Source organism: Carassius gibelio, chromosome B3, assembly GCF_023724105.1.
Source record: "Carassius gibelio isolate Cgi1373 ecotype wild population from Czech Republic chromosome B3, carGib1.2-hapl.c, whole genome shotgun sequence".
Lineage (NCBI taxonomy): Eukaryota > Metazoa > Chordata > Actinopteri > Cypriniformes > Cyprinidae > Carassius > Carassius gibelio.
The window spans coordinates 30,033,218-30,051,752 of record NC_068398.1 but is presented as its reverse complement, the minus strand read 5'-3'; the positions used below and the strand labels follow the sequence as shown (position 1 = coordinate 30,051,752).

Genomic DNA, 18,535 nt, shown 5'->3' with positions numbered 1-18,535 from the left:
GTGCAAATCAGGGGGACGCAAGGGAACAGTATTAAGAACCTCTGCTTTAGAAAATGTATTTTGAATCTTGTGAATCCATTAGAATCGTTAGAAAACAGAATCGCGATTCACATATGATTCCGATTTTTGCGTGCACCTCTAGTTTTCTCGTCCTCTTCTCTAAAGCCGCACAGCATGACCTCGCCCCCTTTGCTGTCTTTTCCAGAGGGCGCGGTTTTCAGGGTTTGTGATGTCACAAACCCAGGAAGTAACTCATCGTAGTCCCTAACAGCTGTTTTTGTAGGCATTAAACTGCCAGAATTTTAAAAGATGATATCTCAGTTTGCATTGAATTCACAGCTTTGTACCTTTGCAGATAATGTTTATGCTTAAACCGCAACATAACAAACTAACTAACATTAAAAAGGTGCAATGTTCCCTAATCTAAAGTGTTATTAAATAAATACAAGATTGTCCAAATGAAGATTTTTATTTTTATTTATTTTTTTATAAACCTAGGCCTAATAGCAAATGTACAAATACAAGAAAGCAGTGAATATGGTTATCTAGCTAGCAGGAAGGTAAGAGTTGCCTGTGACCTTTGACCCCTTGTGTTTTGGCTCTTGTGCTGGTTCTCTGATGTGAATATGACAGTGTGTATTGCTGTCGGGCAGGGTTGGACATTCTGTGTGTGTTTATATCGGTATGTTGACACTCGGAGAGCTGTCTGTCACTTTGCTGGCAGCCCTCTGCTCCTTCGGCTCTATCCTCCCTAGCTGCAGCTCTGCTGTCACTATGGAGACAGACTCGCATCAACCAATCGCTAGAGCCCAGCCACAGGAAATGTCAAGCCGAAGGGCCTGGCAATTAAATCTGTGTGCGGCGAGAACTCTGTGTTCTGAGCTAGCTGAATGGACAGCACTGTTTAACTGACTTCATTAATCGAAACCTTAACCTCGTGACATGACAAATCATGACTGTGATGAACATTTATAACCCAAAATCTAAAGTAAAAATAGTAATAATATTAAAATAATATATAATAATTTTTGTCTATTTTTTTTCAGTGTTACAAAAATACCTCCAAGAAGTACATATATTGTAATTGATTAAACTTGAACTAAAAAAAAGTTATAAAACTTTGTGTGTGTGTGTGTATATATATATATATATGTGTGTATATATATATATATAGTACAGACCAAAAGTTTGGAAACATTACTATTTTTAATGTTTTTGAAAGAAGTTTCTTCTGCTCATCAAGCCTGCATTTATTTGATCAAAAATACAGAAAAAACTGTAATATTGTGAAATTTTACTTAAAATAATAGTTTTCCATTTGAATATACTTAAAAATATATATATATATATTCCTGTGATGCAAAGCTGAATTTTCAGCATCATTACTCCAGCCTTCAGTGTCACATGTAACATCAGTCGATCACATGATCCTTTAGAATTCATTCTAATATTCTGATTTATTATGTGTGTTGGAAACAGTTCTGCTGTCTAATATATTTGATCAATAAAAGGTTCAAAAGAACTGCATTTATTCAAAAAAAAAAAAAAATCTAATAATATATTTTCTTTACGATCACTTTTTATCAATTTAACACATCCTTGCTGAATAAAAGTATTGATTTTACTTTAAAAAGAAAGAAAAAAAAATACTGACCCCAAATTACTGACCAGTAGTGTATATTGTTAAAAAATATTTATATTTTAAAAACATAGCTGCTGCTTTTTTTTTTTTTTTTTTTTACTTTCTATTCATCAAAGTATCACATGTTCTGAAAAAATATTAAGCAGCAGAACTGTTTCCAACTTTGATGATGAATCATCGTATTAGAATGATTTCTAAAGGATCGCGTGATAATGATCCTGAAAATTCAGCTTTGCATCACAGAAATAAATGATAATTTAACGTATAATAAATTTAAAAACAATTATTTTAAATTGTAATATATCACAATATTACATTTTTTTTCAGTATTTTTGATCAAATAAATGCAGGTTTGATGAGCAGAAGAAACTTCTTTCAAAAACATTAAAAATAGTAATATTTCCAAACTTTTGGTCTGTACTGTTTATATAACAATACAATATTATTACTATGAACTTTATTTTGCATTACAGTAATAAAAATGACAGTCGTATTATATTAATGAGAATTTTGGGAGTCAAATGTGCCTGATTGGCATGAAAATTTTCATTACAGTAATGAAATGACAAAAAGCCATTGCAATGAGAATTTTCAAGATCAGATTTGCTTATTTGTCATGAAAATGTCACAATGGTTCTAATAGGCTTCATTTCATTTAGCAAATTACAGTTTCGAACAACTTTCTTGCCCTTTTATTTTATTTTTTTAATGTATTTTTCCTATCCCATACTACTACTTTATGGGGTAACATGAGATTCCCTTATACACCTTTGACAGATAAATATGTTTGATACAGTTCTAGCTGACTGCTGTATAACACATCCACTGTCTTCAAGCTGTTTTGCATCTAATTCAGTCTGTCACTGTATCTTCAACTTGTCAGCTCCTCATCAAGCTCCTGATTACTTCAATCAGTTCCGCTTCCTCAAGGCCTCATCATATTATCTGAAATGAGTTCTGCTGTCTGTAGAGGAGGGAGCACAAACTATTGCTCGTGGAGTTGGCATGTACTGCGAACACTAAGTCAACTTGATGTCTTGAGCTGTCTGGAACAGATATGGCTCGTGTTGTTGTGTGTGACACTGGAAGATGTGAAAGTGTGTAGCACTGCTGAGATCACGACAGATTTCCCATCTGGGCGGTGAAGTATAGCGTCTCTGCTTGAGCTGTTGCTTAGAGGTTTGTGCTGCAAATGCATCAACCCTTAAAATTATACCAAATTGTAATCATTTATTAGGTACATATTGCACATTAGGTGCAACATGCTTAAAGATTGCAGTAACTATGCACTGCATATGGCGCCAAACGTAGGGCCTTCATAAAGATTATGATGCTTTCAGCTGTTAACCTGCTTATGCAAGTTAAAGCACCTACAGACCTGGAGATTTTTTTAACCAAGCACAAAACGGAGCCAAGATCATCTCCACTGACTGTCAGACCCGATTAAATGTGTTGTCGGAGTGAATAATAGCGGAGTTTCCATTAGCCTTGAAATTGCGCAAACTAAAATTACAATTCGAATTATTAATCGATTTATTATTGTAGCTGGCTGATAAACTGTTTAGCAGATTGTCATCTTGTGTTACTTCCCAAATCCAGCAGTGTTATCAGTGAAAGATTCCTTACAAATTGTAATCCATTACTGATTACAAATTACATGGCAAAAATTTTCGTTAGTAGCGCAATCCTTTACATATGTATTTTAGCTAATGTAATCAGATTACTTTAGACATATCGTTTTTCATATTAATTAGGATACCATACCATATAGACAATAAAATGCAAAGAATAAAACATTCATTAAATGCGACTCTGTTCAGATTAAAAGCAAAATGTCCTTAGGGTAAATAAAGTTTTATGGCTTTTAGAAGTTTTCTTTAAAAATAAAACACTTGAAAGCATGAGGTTTTGAACCCAGATTTCAGAATTGTTGACTCATGTTCACAGATAATACATTTTGACCCCCCCAAAAAAAGAAAAATACTAGATTTACCACGGGCTTAAACTCACATCAGTCAACCACTGACTCTGTCTGTACTGTGACGCAAGCAAACCTAGCTTGTACATTATCTTCAAGCATCTCTTATCAGCCTTAAACCCACCAAAATCTTACAGCTTCAAACGTTACAAGATCCCTCATCTGGCGCTAAATTACACGGTGACGCATCGAATTTCTCCAGCTCTGAGTCACAGTGGAGGTCTGAGATTGTATGAGATTGATGTCACTGGAGTCAGGATTGTGAATTTCCCCTTCCAAGCTGCAGCGATATGAAATACAGGTATTAGAAAGAGAATCAGTCATATTTCTCCCTTCCATGTGTCTTTACCAGTCAGCCGTGAGATCAGATTTGGTTTGTGAGTTTGAGTGTTTTGTAACTCATTAAGTTGATATTCAATGGTGCATGAACTCCATTGTTTTCACTCAGGAACGTTCACTAACTCGAATATGAGCAGCATGTCATTTTGTTCTTCAAAGGTTCCAGTTCTGCACCTTGTTTTACATACTGGATTAATAATGGATGTTTTACCCCTTGGGGATTCTCAGAATGGAAATCTGTACTATAGCTAAAAGTAGCTATGAGTACTGTTTTCAAAATGCTCCAGCAACAAGGTCGTTTATAACAGATGCAATAAAACAATGAATCTGGTTGAAAAATCTTAAAATCAGCACGAGCTGAATGAATAACCAAACGCTTTCTTAAACCGTCCTCTTTCTGTGGAATTGGAAAATCCAGTTAATTCAAATGAAAGAGTTTTCAGACAGCTCTTGTAAATGATCCCATTTAAAGAGCAGTAGTCCCTGCATGGCATTATAATTGTTTTTTGTTTGTTTTTTTTAAATCATGAAACCTTTATTAAATTCTGCTCTCTTACTCAATTTGAGACTCATTATAAAATTAATACTGCACCGTAGCTGAAAAGAAAACATTTATTTGGTTCAATTGTATTTTAAATCATAAGATATTGCCCCCTTAAATAGCTTACGTGTCAAACTACTTGCGTTAGTAGCTTGTATTTTAGAGAACTACTTTTTTAACTGCAGTTTAACTTTAAATTATGAGCAGCTTGTAGTATCTCGAACGTTTGGGTAATGCTCAAATTAAAGCCCACGGAAAATCTCCACGTTTCCCCTCTTGCTCTCCATCCCACTTCATATAATCACTCTCCACTGACAACCACTGGGCATAACAAATCTAGTTATGGGCGGCTGTGTTGTTGTTGGAAAGTGTTTTATGTTTGTGAAGAGTATTTCTGATTCACTGTATTTGTCCCAGGCAGCATTGTGTTTAGATTGTTATTTTAGTGCTTGAATGTGGCTTAATTTAGATTTTGATTGTGCTATTCTGATTAGTCATGAGTAAAGTGAAAGGTTATGCTCAAGCAGTTTATTTTTGGCCCTGGTCTGTATATGATTTTGGGACAAACAAGTTCAATGCTGTTGTGTGTAATTTAACAATCAGGCAGCACTAAATTGAAACTAGATGGCCCTTACATTGCAGCAAAAGAATAATGTTAAAATTGTTTTTAAATCTTGTCAATCCAGGAATTGACACATAGCATCTTTATTTTGTAAATGTAGTTGTTTGGTTAAATAGATGCAAGGAAAAAAAAAAAACAATTGAGTAAGCAGATATTAGAATGGCTTTGTCAGTTGGTTTTGAGTAAGGGAATTTGAGAATTGGTCGTACTTTATTTTAGGGTCCAATTCTCACTATTAATAAACGCTTAACTATGATTTTTGCCTCAATAAAATCCTAAATCACTGTGTATTAATAGTAAGGTAGTTGTTAAGTTTAGGTATTGGTCGGATTAGGGATGTAGAATATGGTCTTACAGAATATGTGCTTTAAAAGTACTAATAAACAGCCAATGTGTTAATAATAGGCATGCTAAGCAACTAGTTTATACTGAGAATTGGTTCCTATACTAAAGTGTTACCAATTTTTATAATTTTATATAGGCTATTTATATATGTGTATATATATCTAGCAAATTTTTTTTTTCTCTAAAAAAAAATAATTTTTTTAACAAATGAGAGTAAAACAATTTTGCTTTGGAGTCACTGCAGATCAGCAATTTGTTTAAACATTCCACAGGAAGTAGATTTGGAATTAGAATTTTAATCATTTAAATTCAATTCAAAGAATTTCATCACAGGCAGTGTATTTTGGGAAATGAAATGTTCTTCAACCACAGTCAACAAAATAAACTTCATTTAATATGATGAAATATTTAAACCAAATAGCTATTCTATTTGTCTGTGTTTTTATTTTTCAAAAATTTCAAATAAGGCATTGTCTAGAAAAACATTTATTTTCTAGTAAAAAAAAACAACAACAAATATTAAGTGAATGTCTTATTTTTTTCCTCAATTCGTTGCTTTTCGTTCAAATTCAAGCTGCAATTCGGCATCCTGTTGGCTACCTCAGTTCATCTAAGAAAGTTTAAAAGACAACCTTATTATTCTGATACTTATTAGTTATTTTAATTATTTTAATAAATTATTAAAAGAGACTTACAAACTGACAGTATAATTTCCTTATAATTTCCTTAACTTGCGAATGTGTTATTTTAGTTTTTCCCAATATGTTGGTCTTGATTTCTAGGTGGGTCCTAGCACAATGTTTTGGAACTTCTGATCTTGACTGTCCCTTCTTGGTTTATTTTTTTTTTGATGGGGCATATATAGTGAGGGACATCTTTCTGTTTTCACTCACAATCTGTGCCTCTGTTCGGTCCTTTGCAGAAAGTTCTGGGAGACCTTCATCTCCATCTGTCATGAGAACCAAAGTCTCCATGGCATCACCTTTGAACAAATTAAAATCCAGCTGGAGGCCCTGGAGCTAAAAAAGACCTACGTGCTCAACCCGCTGGCCCCAGAGTTCATCCCTCGTGCCCTGCGCTCGCAACATCCCCAGGGTCCCGGCAAGCACCAGCACTCCCCACCCAAGGTAAGAGATTTCATTCTGTACGAACCCCAATCATTGTAAATCAGATTACTTGGAAATTTGAACAGACCCCTAAACTAGTCAGAAGCTACACCAAAAACAAGTCAGACTCCCATATACTGTTTTTCTGAATGAGAAAGGTAGCCGTTTTGCCCTTGATTTTATTGCGTTCCTCTTCCATTTCACACAATGGATGTCACAATTGGGCTTATAGCACCTAAAGACCTCCTCACAATACAAGATATTCCTACCAAATTGGCCAATTTTATAACTCCTCTCAGTTCATCTCTTGTGCACGGAAAGAAGGACGTGACTGTCGCATCGTCTGCTCTGATACGGTCAGTGGCATCCACGGCAGAGGGTTTGATATGACTTGCTGTGATGTGGAGTCATGCATGCTCTCCCCCGCTGACATTAATAAAAGTGTTTGGTTGTGTGAGTGGTGGAAAGCATCCGTCTGAATGCAAGTGAGCTCTCGCACCCTCAAAATGAATAATATACCAATCAATCCTCATCCCTCAGGGGAGGAAGGTAAACATGCCAAAATAGATGATTGAGGAGACCTACTTTTCCCCCTTTTTTCTGTAGTTCAAAGCTGTATCCGTTTCTCCTCACCCCCTCCGTTTCATTTGGACTAAGCGTAGAGGATTAACAAGTCATGTTTAAGGCATTCCTGTTCATTTTCCCAGAAGATTTACAAATTATTGTTTTTAAAAAGCAACTTAATTGCTACTTTTGAATAAGTCTCAATGGAGAAACACCGTTTTGGCCATCAGGTTGATGTATTTCGACCATCTACCAACTGGAGCTACAGAGGTTAACATACCCTTCAAATTACTAACCTCCAGAATTGTCAGAATAATGGGAAAATTGGGAGTGTTTAAGTTTGTAAACCACCAAAGTCAACATTTCCTGTACACAAATGGCCTGTCCCAATACTAGGGCTGCCCTCGACTAAAGATTTTTCTGGTCGACTAGTAATCATTAATTTGAAGCATTAGTCGCATATTAATAAACCATTTAAATTATTTGGCCCTTTAATTGTGTACATAGCCTTATAAGTTCTCAAGTACACGCATAAAGCTTGCCACAGCGCACCGGCAGAAGTAATGATTATGAATGTGTCAAGGAAAAACAGTGAGGAGGCTACATTAAGAATGTAATAATTCACTGATAAACTAGTCAAGTGCTTTCTTTGGTTTAAGAGATTAAGTCAGCGACTCATACTCATCTGTACAACTAGCAATGCACCTGTATGCATGTGTCATATGGATTACATAATCTGAGAATATTCGTCTTCCATTTGAATTGGTTTATTTGAAAGTAGACATTTTACTCTATATAGATATATTTTTCATGTCTATAAGTCAAAATGCGCAGAGTTTGGTGCTCAAGTTCAGAGAGCAAGATGTCTAAAAGCGCACCCTTGTTAAGTTTCATTATTTTACAAAAGCGCAATGTTTTGTTGGTATTATTAGTGTACACAAACTTAGTCTTTACAGTTTTGAAAAATGTATTATTCTTATCTGTATGACCAAATAAATGACAGAGTAGGCCTATTTTAAGAGGAAGTGAGCACACGGCTCAGTTGTTCTGCTTCCTCACTCTGCACAGACACTTAAATAGAGTGCATTTCTCTAGGTTGACATCAAATTGAGCAGCTCCGTAAAGTTGCTGCTACTTGCATATTTCAGGTAAGTCATAATTGAATTAATAAGCTTTGGATGTTCTGCCTGATGTACTGCCACATAGAAGAGCCGTTAACGATCTGCCTGACTTCGCCAATGTGGATTTCTATTTTGTATTTTTTTTCATGCGATTAATACAATTTTGGTCAACGAAACCTCCTTGTCGACAAACAATTAGTCAGTCGACTATTAGTGGACAGTCCCATCCAATACCCACATTTGCATTCTTTGCATTTGCCTAACTGTCCACTTACATGGCGAATTTACTGTATTTAGCCAAGTGTTCAAGTGGGCATAAAGATCGCAAGTGTATGTAGGACTTTTTAGTTTTTTTGTGAATATCTTTTTATTTTTATTTTAACAGTACATATACAATACAGGATTTTCATAAAAAAGAAAGAAAACGCACCCTCCCTACCCCAACAGGAGAGCCATAAAGGGATATTCACACCAATTAAAAAAAAAAAAATAATAAAAATAAATAAATAAATAAAAGCCCAAGATCACATTATTAGCATTACTCAAGTCATTCCATTCTGTTCTAGAAAATGAAGGAAGGAGTCCCAGATCCTGTAAAATGTGCTTTTTATTTGTTTAAGTCAGTCTCTCCATTGCTATACAAGAAGACAATTATTTGATCCAGAGTGATAAAGATGGACAACAAGTACCTTTCCAGTGTATGGCAATCAGGCATTTCGCTTGCATTAAACACAGATTTATAAGCTTCTGTTCATGTATTTTCAAAGATAAGGCAGTAAATAGGACTTTTAATTACCTGATGGGACACAATTACAACATAGTGTTGTAGAAATGTTTTTAATTAGGCACATTTAACTACCTAATTATATATAATATTCAATTAATTTAAAGTGTTGTTTTTTTGTTGTTGTGGGTGTGTGTGTGTATATATATATATATATATATATATATATATATAAATAAAATCTCACTCACGATATTGGGCCCTTTGAGTACCAGAACGGGATAAATGATGGGATACACTTAAACATGAATACCACTCTGAAGCAATATTGTAGATAGTGTGGATTTAGTGTGCGTTAATGGAAAATTTGCTGAAGTTTTACTCAACTTTAGGTTATCTAAGATTAGATTAGTTTGTTTATTAATGGGAACAGATTCAAATAAATTTAGCATTATATCACTTGCTCACAAATGGATCATCTGAAGTTAATGGGTGCCATCAGAATGAGAGTCCAAACAGCTGACAAACACATCACAACAATCCACAAGTAATTCACATGAATCCATCACAGCCTCCAGTGTTTGAATCCTTAACACAATAACAATAACGCCACCACAGCAATGCAAACCATTTCAACTTTAAAAGCTTGAATGGAAAAGGGCAATAAGAAGAACAATATCCATCACAGTCAAAAACAAGCTTTGCCATATAGACAAAGGAGGGAAGAACAAAATAAACCCAGTTCTTTACCAAATAACCAATCAAGATCTATCAGAAATGAGAATCCTGGTGGAGTGTGAAAATTATAAAACATCCCCATTGGTTTCATCCAACACTTGACAGGTGCCTCCCCATTTTTGTGCTGTAATTTCACAGGCTTTGTACAGAAACTGGCTCATCACATGCTATTGAAATAAGTACCGTGATTGGTGGTTCCTGTAAACGTGCTGACCCCAGAGTGGCGGTGCTCGGAGCTTCCAGGACTCGGGCCAGCAGAACGCCACAATCGCCTGTTGATGCTGTCAGCATGTCATTCTGTATGCACTCAACCACATTGATCCGTTTTGAAAAGGCACGCATTCCCAGCGGATCGCATCTATGGACTCTGATTCGGAAGTCTTTTGCAGCACAAAAAAATACAAAATTTTTTTTTTTACTTTTTCTGTACATTTTGGTGCTTTCGGTGCTCAGGCACCAAGAACAATAGTTTGTTCCACTCTATTCACTGATTATCTTTTCAGTTAGCGCTGTGGTTTTTCTTGGAAATCATCTGTGCGTGCTCCCAACCTCCCCCTCAAACCGCCCTCTGCCCTCATTTTACTGAATCTCCACCCACTTGGAGGCGATTCCCCCGACCCACGTATCGAGAACATCTCAGATGAGATTTGCCTGGCCATGTGGAAATAAACCATTGTAACCGTTTTGACAAATCACTGCTGCCTCACAGCGAAGCTCGTGCGCAGGGTGACAGTCATCACAGAAAGGGGAAGCACGGCCCCTGACCCTGTGACTATAGTTAACCCACTAGATGCGTAAGACACCCTTCCCCCCCTCACTTTCCCTATGCAGGGTCCTTCATCCTTTAGCACTGATTCACTCAAATTCTCCTCTTCCTCCACAGGCGAAAGGACAGCTGGCCAATCACACTGAACCCTTCCCCCCTGAAGGCTTTGGTAAGTCTCTATCTCTCTTTGACCTCTTGTTCTTGAAGGTTTCAAAGTTTTCACACATTTTCACCCAGGCTTTTCTTAATTGGGTGGATGTGCTCTCATTACGTGTTCTCTAGTTGTCAAGGATGTCACGATACCATAATCACGTCAATGTGTGCAATTTTTTTTTTGCCAACACGTTTAATATATAGGTAACAAATAAACCAAATGCAAAGAGACAAAATGTTCATTGTGTGTGTGTGTGTGTGTGTGTGTGTATATATATATATATATATATATATATATATATATATACATATATATACACATATATATATATATATATATATATATATATATATATATATATATTATCATACTTAGATTTATCATGTACACTAAGATTGACGTTATTATTATATAGTAAAAATTACATTTGATATAGTATATTAATGCTATTAAAAATAATATCCCAATTTTTGGTACAATTAATGTGTCCCTGTCCCTAAAAACCTTAAATTTCAGCTTCCCTTTATCTTCTTTGATGTGCTCTGTGTGTGCGTTAATCATTGTTTATATTCAAGCATTATGCAAATAAACTTGAACCGTTTATATGTAGTATTATACAAGTCTAAATTAAATAGTATTTTTCTATTTTTTTATTAAATCATTTTTATTGCAGCACCAATAATTTTATTAAATTTTTTTTGTAATTAATTTTTATACACCAAAGCAATTTAGTTGAATGATTTTACTTTTTACTTTTTTTTTATTTTTTTAACTGCAGACACTGTTTGTATATATATATATTGGTGGACCAACAAAAAATATAGTACCAAGTACTGTACATGCAATCCTGATACTATACTTCCAATTCTACCATCTGAAAAATAGTCCTGTGGAGTAAAGGTCTCTTCTCACTGAATATGAAAATTCGACAAAAATGTTCGGCACGATGACGTGTTTGAATCGAAACAATAGATCTACATTGGACTACTCACACCAGGCATGAAATTTCTTGGCACGAAAAAGTGAGGTTAATCTTAATCTTGTCTCTTTTTTTTCGCCGTCACTCCGCGAAGAAATGCTCCGTCCCATTAGATTTGAGCTTAGATCACGCGACTGGAGCAGCTACTGTTGCTCAGAAAGGCAAAGAGAGGTGGCGCTGTTTGGAAAACCAGTGTAATCAAACACAAATGAAGAGTATTCTGAGAGAGAATAGAGTGGATGCAGAGTTCTTGTTATCTTTGGTATCTGAGAACAGATTTATTCTCACATGCTCTTAATATAATAAGTTATATTAAGTCAATCATTCTTCATTGAACTATGTGATCCGGTATGTCCATTTTCTTCCATGTGTTAGCGAGTGTTCAAGCTAGAGCCCGACCGATATGGATTTTTGGGGGCCGATGCCGATGCCGATATTAACTCGAAAATAGCCGATTTATAAGCCGATATTTTGATTTTGAAAGTAAACTGGATATTAGACCCATTTCCTATAAACTGCACTTACACAACATTCAATAGCAAAATATCTACCTGTTCTATGTATGTGGGCTGTATAAACCATTTTCCAGAAGGGATTTATGTAAAAAAAAAAAAAGCCTTAGATTACGGTCTCAATGACTAAACAATTGCACATCAAAAGTATATATTTTTTAATGATCAAAAAACAGTCTGGTTTTAAACATTTAACACTTTTACTTTCTTCCAGTTGAAGCTGGTTTTAACAGTCTGTGTGTGTACTGTAAATAAATTATAATACTAAAGTTAAAGTATTTGCAGAAGTAGTCCCACACTTTGCTGCTACAGCATTCACCTTTTTCAGGTATCTGTAGGGCAGAAAGAGAGACAGAGAAAGAATAAGCATGTGTATTAATAATATCACCATGTATCATTACTCATGTCATCATTAGAATTATAATAATAATAATAAACAGGGATCTCCTACATAGGCAAAAATGAGAAATTTATATATTTTTTTTATTTGTCAAGCAATAGGTATTACCTACTTATATTTAACTATATTATTTCAACATTTTCCTGTTATGTCTGTAAAGCTGCTTTGAAACAATATGTAAAAAAAAAAAAAAAAAAAAAAAAAAAAGCGCGTGTTCAGCTCACATTTATTTACATGTCCCCTCTGGTTTAATCATTTCTTACGCACCTACTGTAGTTACTGTAACTACACTACATTTGCTCTCACAGACACATTCACAACGGACCCGTAGATCTTCTCCTCTTCTCTTTGTGCAGTCTGAATCAAAACATCGTCATGCGCTGGCGAACGTAAAGTTTGCCTACTGTTACCGGAAGATTACGGAATCAATTCGAAGTTGAATGGTTAACGTTAGTGTCATGAACACACCGCTGTCAATTTTGAGAAGCACCACCTTCAAACAAGTTAATAGCAAGCATTTAAGGGGCCTGCTAAAAAGGAAGCTATATTAGCGTTAGAGTAACACAACCAGCCTGAATTCACCAAATTGTGCTCTGGACCTGAGGGTAGCCTTCTCTTCCTTGCTTCTCTCTTAATTATCATCAGCTGGACTAGCGCTATCGCTCGCTTCTTACAACGGGACAGATACATGTTTGCTGCTGACCGAAAGGAGGAACAACAGACTATTAAAACTCCGCCAACGCCATAGCGCTGAAGGGCAACGCTGAACCCAGCATACCGCGTCCTGTGTGAAAGGACCATTACGCGGGAAACACACCGCAATAGAATAAGAATAATTTTAATGCTAACGTTATAGTTTGACCTCTTATTAACGTTCGCGCTCTTCCACTAATAAACATGGTATTAGCTTTGTGGCTAATCTAATATAGCAATGCATGAGCGGCTGTAAGTGATGTTGCAGAATATTTAGAAGTGATAATGATAGGACCGTTAGCTAGAACTACCACACCGTTTTTATATACAGTGTATGAACTAAATCTACAATCATTTCACATGACGAACGACAGACTCACCTGGGTGGCTTGGCTGTCCTTCTGTAGTGAATTTCTGGCGCTGTTGTCAACTCTGGAGTTGCAGACCGCCCTCTGGTGGGCAAAGTATGCAACACTCATAACATGAGTGAAGCATGAGACTCTGTTTTTTCATGTTTCATCGGCCGTTATAAACGCCGATGCCGATTTAAATGCAATTAGCTCATATCGGCCGATAATATCGGCCGGCCGATATATCGGTCGGGCTCTAGTTCAAGCGCTTTCACTCTCTAGATCTCCATATAAAGAAAATTGAGTGAAAATAATCATTTAATGCTGAATATTGAGCAGCGGATGATGTTAAGTCCGTATGAGATGCATATCTGAGGAAAAATGCATTGTTGGTTGTGCCACCTAGTGTGCAGGGGTGAATTGGCAGAAGGCAATCAGTCGATTCACGTTCGGTGTGAAAGCACTGTTCGTCAGCGATTCGCCTCGCTTTTGCACATTGCACTCCAAGTGAAATAGCCGTGAAATTGTATACCTTGGCACTGGTTTATCTATGGTGTTAAACTTTTATATAGGACACCACGTAAGATTAAATTGAGTCGGTCAAAGCCACTTCACACTACCTGTTTAACATTCATATGGAGCAGTTACCTGGAGAATGTGACTGAGAGGTCAGCAGCTCTATTAGCCCCTCGTGAAGGAGACGTTTTCACAGCCTTTGACCTCTGATTGGAGAGTTTGAGGATATTATTGGTGTTATGTGACAGTGCTGTCAGAACAAATCGAGGTCATTAGTTTGTGGAGCACCGCTGGAGTGACTGTCAAGGCAGAAAGAGAAGACGGAGAGCGACAGCATAGAGGAGTCCAAGAGAGACGAGATCAGTCAAGTGGATCCAACTTCCTTCAAGCCTCACTTCTCTCCCAATCAAAACACGATCCTGCCGATAATGTGTGGCAGCAGCGCCCATTCCCCCTGAATTACTTCCTTGGATTGGCTTGTGTCTGATCAAATGACTTGAGCCAGGTTTGTGTGTGCTGTTCAGTGCTTGTGAGGACATTTTGGGGGTGGGTGTAGTGAAATGATTCTGGGGGCTTCAAACTGACCGCTTCAATCTGAAACAGGGATGACCCTGAATTTGGTACAGATTAGGGTGTATCAGGGCATAGAGTTTCACACTAGGGTTTTGGATCAGACCTGTGTCTGGTTGGGAAAGCTTTTTTTCCAAACTAGGTTGTTCTAAGAGGACGTGCAGATGAATCAGTATTGGGTGATTGCAGAAAACATGATGACTTTATTTTAAGGTCTAGTTATCCCTATTAAATAACTATTAATTTTACCTCAAACTCCTAGTTACTGCTTAGTAAGATAGTTTAGGTATTGGGTAGGGTTGGGGATGTAGAATATGGTCATGCTGAATATAAATGCTAATAAACAGCCAATAGGTTAATAATATGCATGCTAATAAGCAACTAGGTAATAGTGAGAATTGGTCCCCCTGATTTTGGGATGAAATATCACCTGGACATGTTTTTGATGAATTTTTGTACGATTCACCAATAAACATTTCCTTGGATATGATTAATTTGAAGTTAATTTGCAGAAATACCATCTTGGAAGTGCACACAATTAATCTCTGTATGTGAAAATGGTACATTCAGCAATTATCAAAAGTATGTGCTGAAAAATTGCAGTGATCGACAGATGGAGAGTAGAGATTTAATTAAATCAGTGAATAAATAACACTTGGAGAAGAGTTTTAATAAAACTATTGATCAGTGTTGTCAGACGTGCAAGCATTTTTTTGCCAAGACATTTGGTTTTGCTAACCGATAAACAGCCATAATCAAAAGGGACATTTTCCAAATTTGCTTGTTAACAATGATAAACATGTCGAGGGGAGTTAAATTTAGGTTAAGGGTCTAGCAAAAAGACATAAGTCTCGAATTTTTATTTCATCATTAGTGTTTCTCCAGTTTCCTTAGGATTAATGTGTTTGCTAAATGTCTAGTTGCCAACAGTTGGGTTTCACCTACTTCATCATCTGATATTTTACTCCGTAATCAGCTTGTTACAGTTTGATTACTGAACAAAAGAGCAATTCATAGTGTTGTCAGAAATGGTTCAAGTTCTACTGCTTTACCATCCCAGAGTACTGATGTAATATTATGAGGTATGATTAGTTTAGTCTCAGTTTTGGATGGTGTTTGTACCTTCAGTTCAACCCAGTGCTGCTGTGCTGATGGGGAACCCGGTTCAAGCTTTTACTCCACCAGGAGCCGGAGCTCCAGCCTCTGGCAAATCACCAAGCCCTGTTCAAAGAATCGACCCTGGAGCCAGCATCCTGTATGTGCCCGCTGTCTATGGGGGAAATATGGTGATGCCTGTGCCTCTTCAAGTATGTTCCAGTCTTATTTCTCTCTCTCTTTATTTATGAGAATCTTTGAGATGTTTCTCAATGTTCTTTTTGAGATGGCTCTCACCTCACCCTCTCTTCACCAGCTGCCGTGGCCCGGCTACCAGAGCCGTTTTGCTGTGGATCCTCGCATCATGAGTCACCAGGCCGCCATGGCCGCATACAACCTCAACCTGCGGCCAGCAGCCAGTCGCACCTCACCTGTGCTCTATGGGTTCAATCACCCATCTCCTCTAAGCCTGAACCAGCAGCCCACCTCTGAGAAAGAACTACTTCAGGAGCCCAGTGGGAATGGTAAAATTCACAGCACTAGTGTATTCATTTTAACAATACTGGTAGCTCAACTGATAAGTGCCAGTCACTAGGGATTGGCGATATATGGCATGCGATTGCGATTTAATAGAGCCGTAGATCTCTGACAAGCTACTCAATATCACATTCATCATCGCAGATGAATCGCCTTCGATAATGAACGCGATATTGTGTAGTTTGTAAGTGAACTACGGCTCGGTCTATTAAATGCCTCTCCATTTGAAAGCAGGTGATGGCGATTTACCGCTAATCAGGGAACCGGCTTTACTGACAAAATGCGCGTGACGATCACATGCGATATATCGCCCATCCCTACCAGTCGCCACACCAAGGTCATGGGGTTTGAATCCCAGGGAGCACAGATACTGATAAATTATTAGAATTTAGTGGGTTTGGGCTAGTTGGATGTATTGTTCAAGAATTAAAAAAATTGTTCACTTTTGAACTCATGAGGGTTAACAGAATGAAATATATATCTCGTATTTTGGCAAAAACACTTTTGCAATATATTCAAGTATACATACCAAAAAACTTCCTCATAGATATCCACTGTGGATGGAAACCAACCCAGAATGTTCATCTAAAATACTGGATTTCACATCCGGCCTGTTTGCATTGGCTAATAGTTCATATGTTACCTTTACTTTCATTTATATTACATTGTAAAAGTTTATTTTGGAAGTTTTTTAACTTTGTGAACTCTCCGGTTTGAGTCCTCATAAACAGCTGTTGGTGAGGCCTTTTGGGGTTTCATACTGCTGATTTGTTGTCATTCTTTAGGGAAAGTTGACATTAATGGAAAAACGGAGCATTGTAGGCTGCTGACGCCCGAGAGGAAAGGCCCTGAGCTGAAGGAAAAACAGGTACCATCCATCCACCCATTCCCTTTTTGTATCTATCTATCTATCATATGTCCTTCCCATTTTAATCTGTAATAAATCAAAGGAGCCGCCCACTATGCCTTCCCACAAGAGCACTTGTAACATGGACCATCTATCTTCACTCGTCTCCTGCATGCTCAAAACACTTCACTTCTCCCACTCTCTTACAACCTCCATTAGTGTCACATGTCCATTGTACTTCCTCCTCTCTACAGGGAGACCCAGAGTTGGTGCAAAACAAGAGTCCAGAGCCCCAGGCCAACATGGGCTTTCCTGGCAGCCGCCTCATGCGCAAAGACCCGCAGGCCCAGAGGGCCCTCAACTTCCACCTGGGCCCCCCGCATCCCGGTTTTCCCCCTCATCATGGGAACAACCCGTTTCCGCAGCAGTATGGACTATCCCGACCTCCCCTCCGAATGCAGGCCCCCATCCACCCTCAGGCCTTTCCCCAATCGTTCTTCAGTGGGCCTCCAATGGCGCACCGTGGGCTGCAGTCTCCGGTGCTGGGGGGGCCGGAGGGTGGCGAGGGCTCAATGGGAGCTGGTCCAGGAGGGGTGGCTGAGGATCTAAAGGGTGTGGTGAGAGGCCTCCCCCCACAGATGCACCAGCAGCCCCTGCGCCTCAACAGTTTTGGAGAAGAGAGTTTGGACTCTCTGTTGGGCGATACTCTGGGTATGTGCATGCATGGATCACAGTTCTTCAAACATGTTCATTTCCTTTGCCATAGTGTTTATTCCGACTGCTTTCTGTATCAAAGTTTTGAATTTTCTTTCCCAACAACTTTGACAGTTATAAGTTTAGTTCAAGTTCCAGCCTTTCAAGCTTCTCGTAAATTCAACAATATTGTGCCTAAGGCTTTGAATTTGACAGTGTAAAAGCCTTTTCACACCAACTTAGATTTTTTTGGGGCAAAAAAAAAAGAAAAAGAAAACAATTTTATATATATATATATATATATATATATATATATATATATATATATATATATATATAATCAAAAAAGTCTCTCTGAGCTCCTTGAACTGAGTCTGAATCAACCGGGCAAGAAAACAATAGCAGTGCTCTCAAAACACTGAGAAAATGGTATCAGCCATTATATACGCGTAAACTATAAATTGACTATAGATTAATCTCTAGTTAAACTACAAAAGTTAACCACCAAAGTTCTTTGATTTACATCAATGACACAAACTGCAGCAATAACTGCACAATTAACACATTAACCTGCAGGCCAATATCTCAGATGATTATGCTTGATTAATCAAGAGAAGTAAAAATCATCTTGTTAGCCTCCATCAGGAGAACTTGAATGTGTCTGTCTGCTGAAGTAGTCATACTGGGAATTAGTGAACAGACC

General features: G+C 37.4%; 1 protein-coding gene across 1 annotated transcript in view; it reads left to right on the top strand.

Annotated features, from left to right (window-relative positions):
- The window catches only part of helz (helicase with zinc finger), a 61,038-nt gene that overhangs the window by 35,687 nt on the left and 6,816 nt on the right, over positions 1 to 18,535 (top strand). Inside the window, exons 22-27 of the mRNA XM_052549957.1 lie at positions 6,390 to 6,594; positions 10,604 to 10,655; positions 15,789 to 15,967; positions 16,072 to 16,279; positions 17,078 to 17,160; positions 17,394 to 17,850. Coding sequence (XP_052405917.1) covers positions 6,390 to 6,594; positions 10,604 to 10,655; positions 15,789 to 15,967; positions 16,072 to 16,279; positions 17,078 to 17,160; positions 17,394 to 17,850 — 1,184 coding nt within the window. The remainder of the gene's footprint in view (positions 1 to 6,389; positions 6,595 to 10,603; positions 10,656 to 15,788; positions 15,968 to 16,071; positions 16,280 to 17,077; positions 17,161 to 17,393; positions 17,851 to 18,535) is intronic.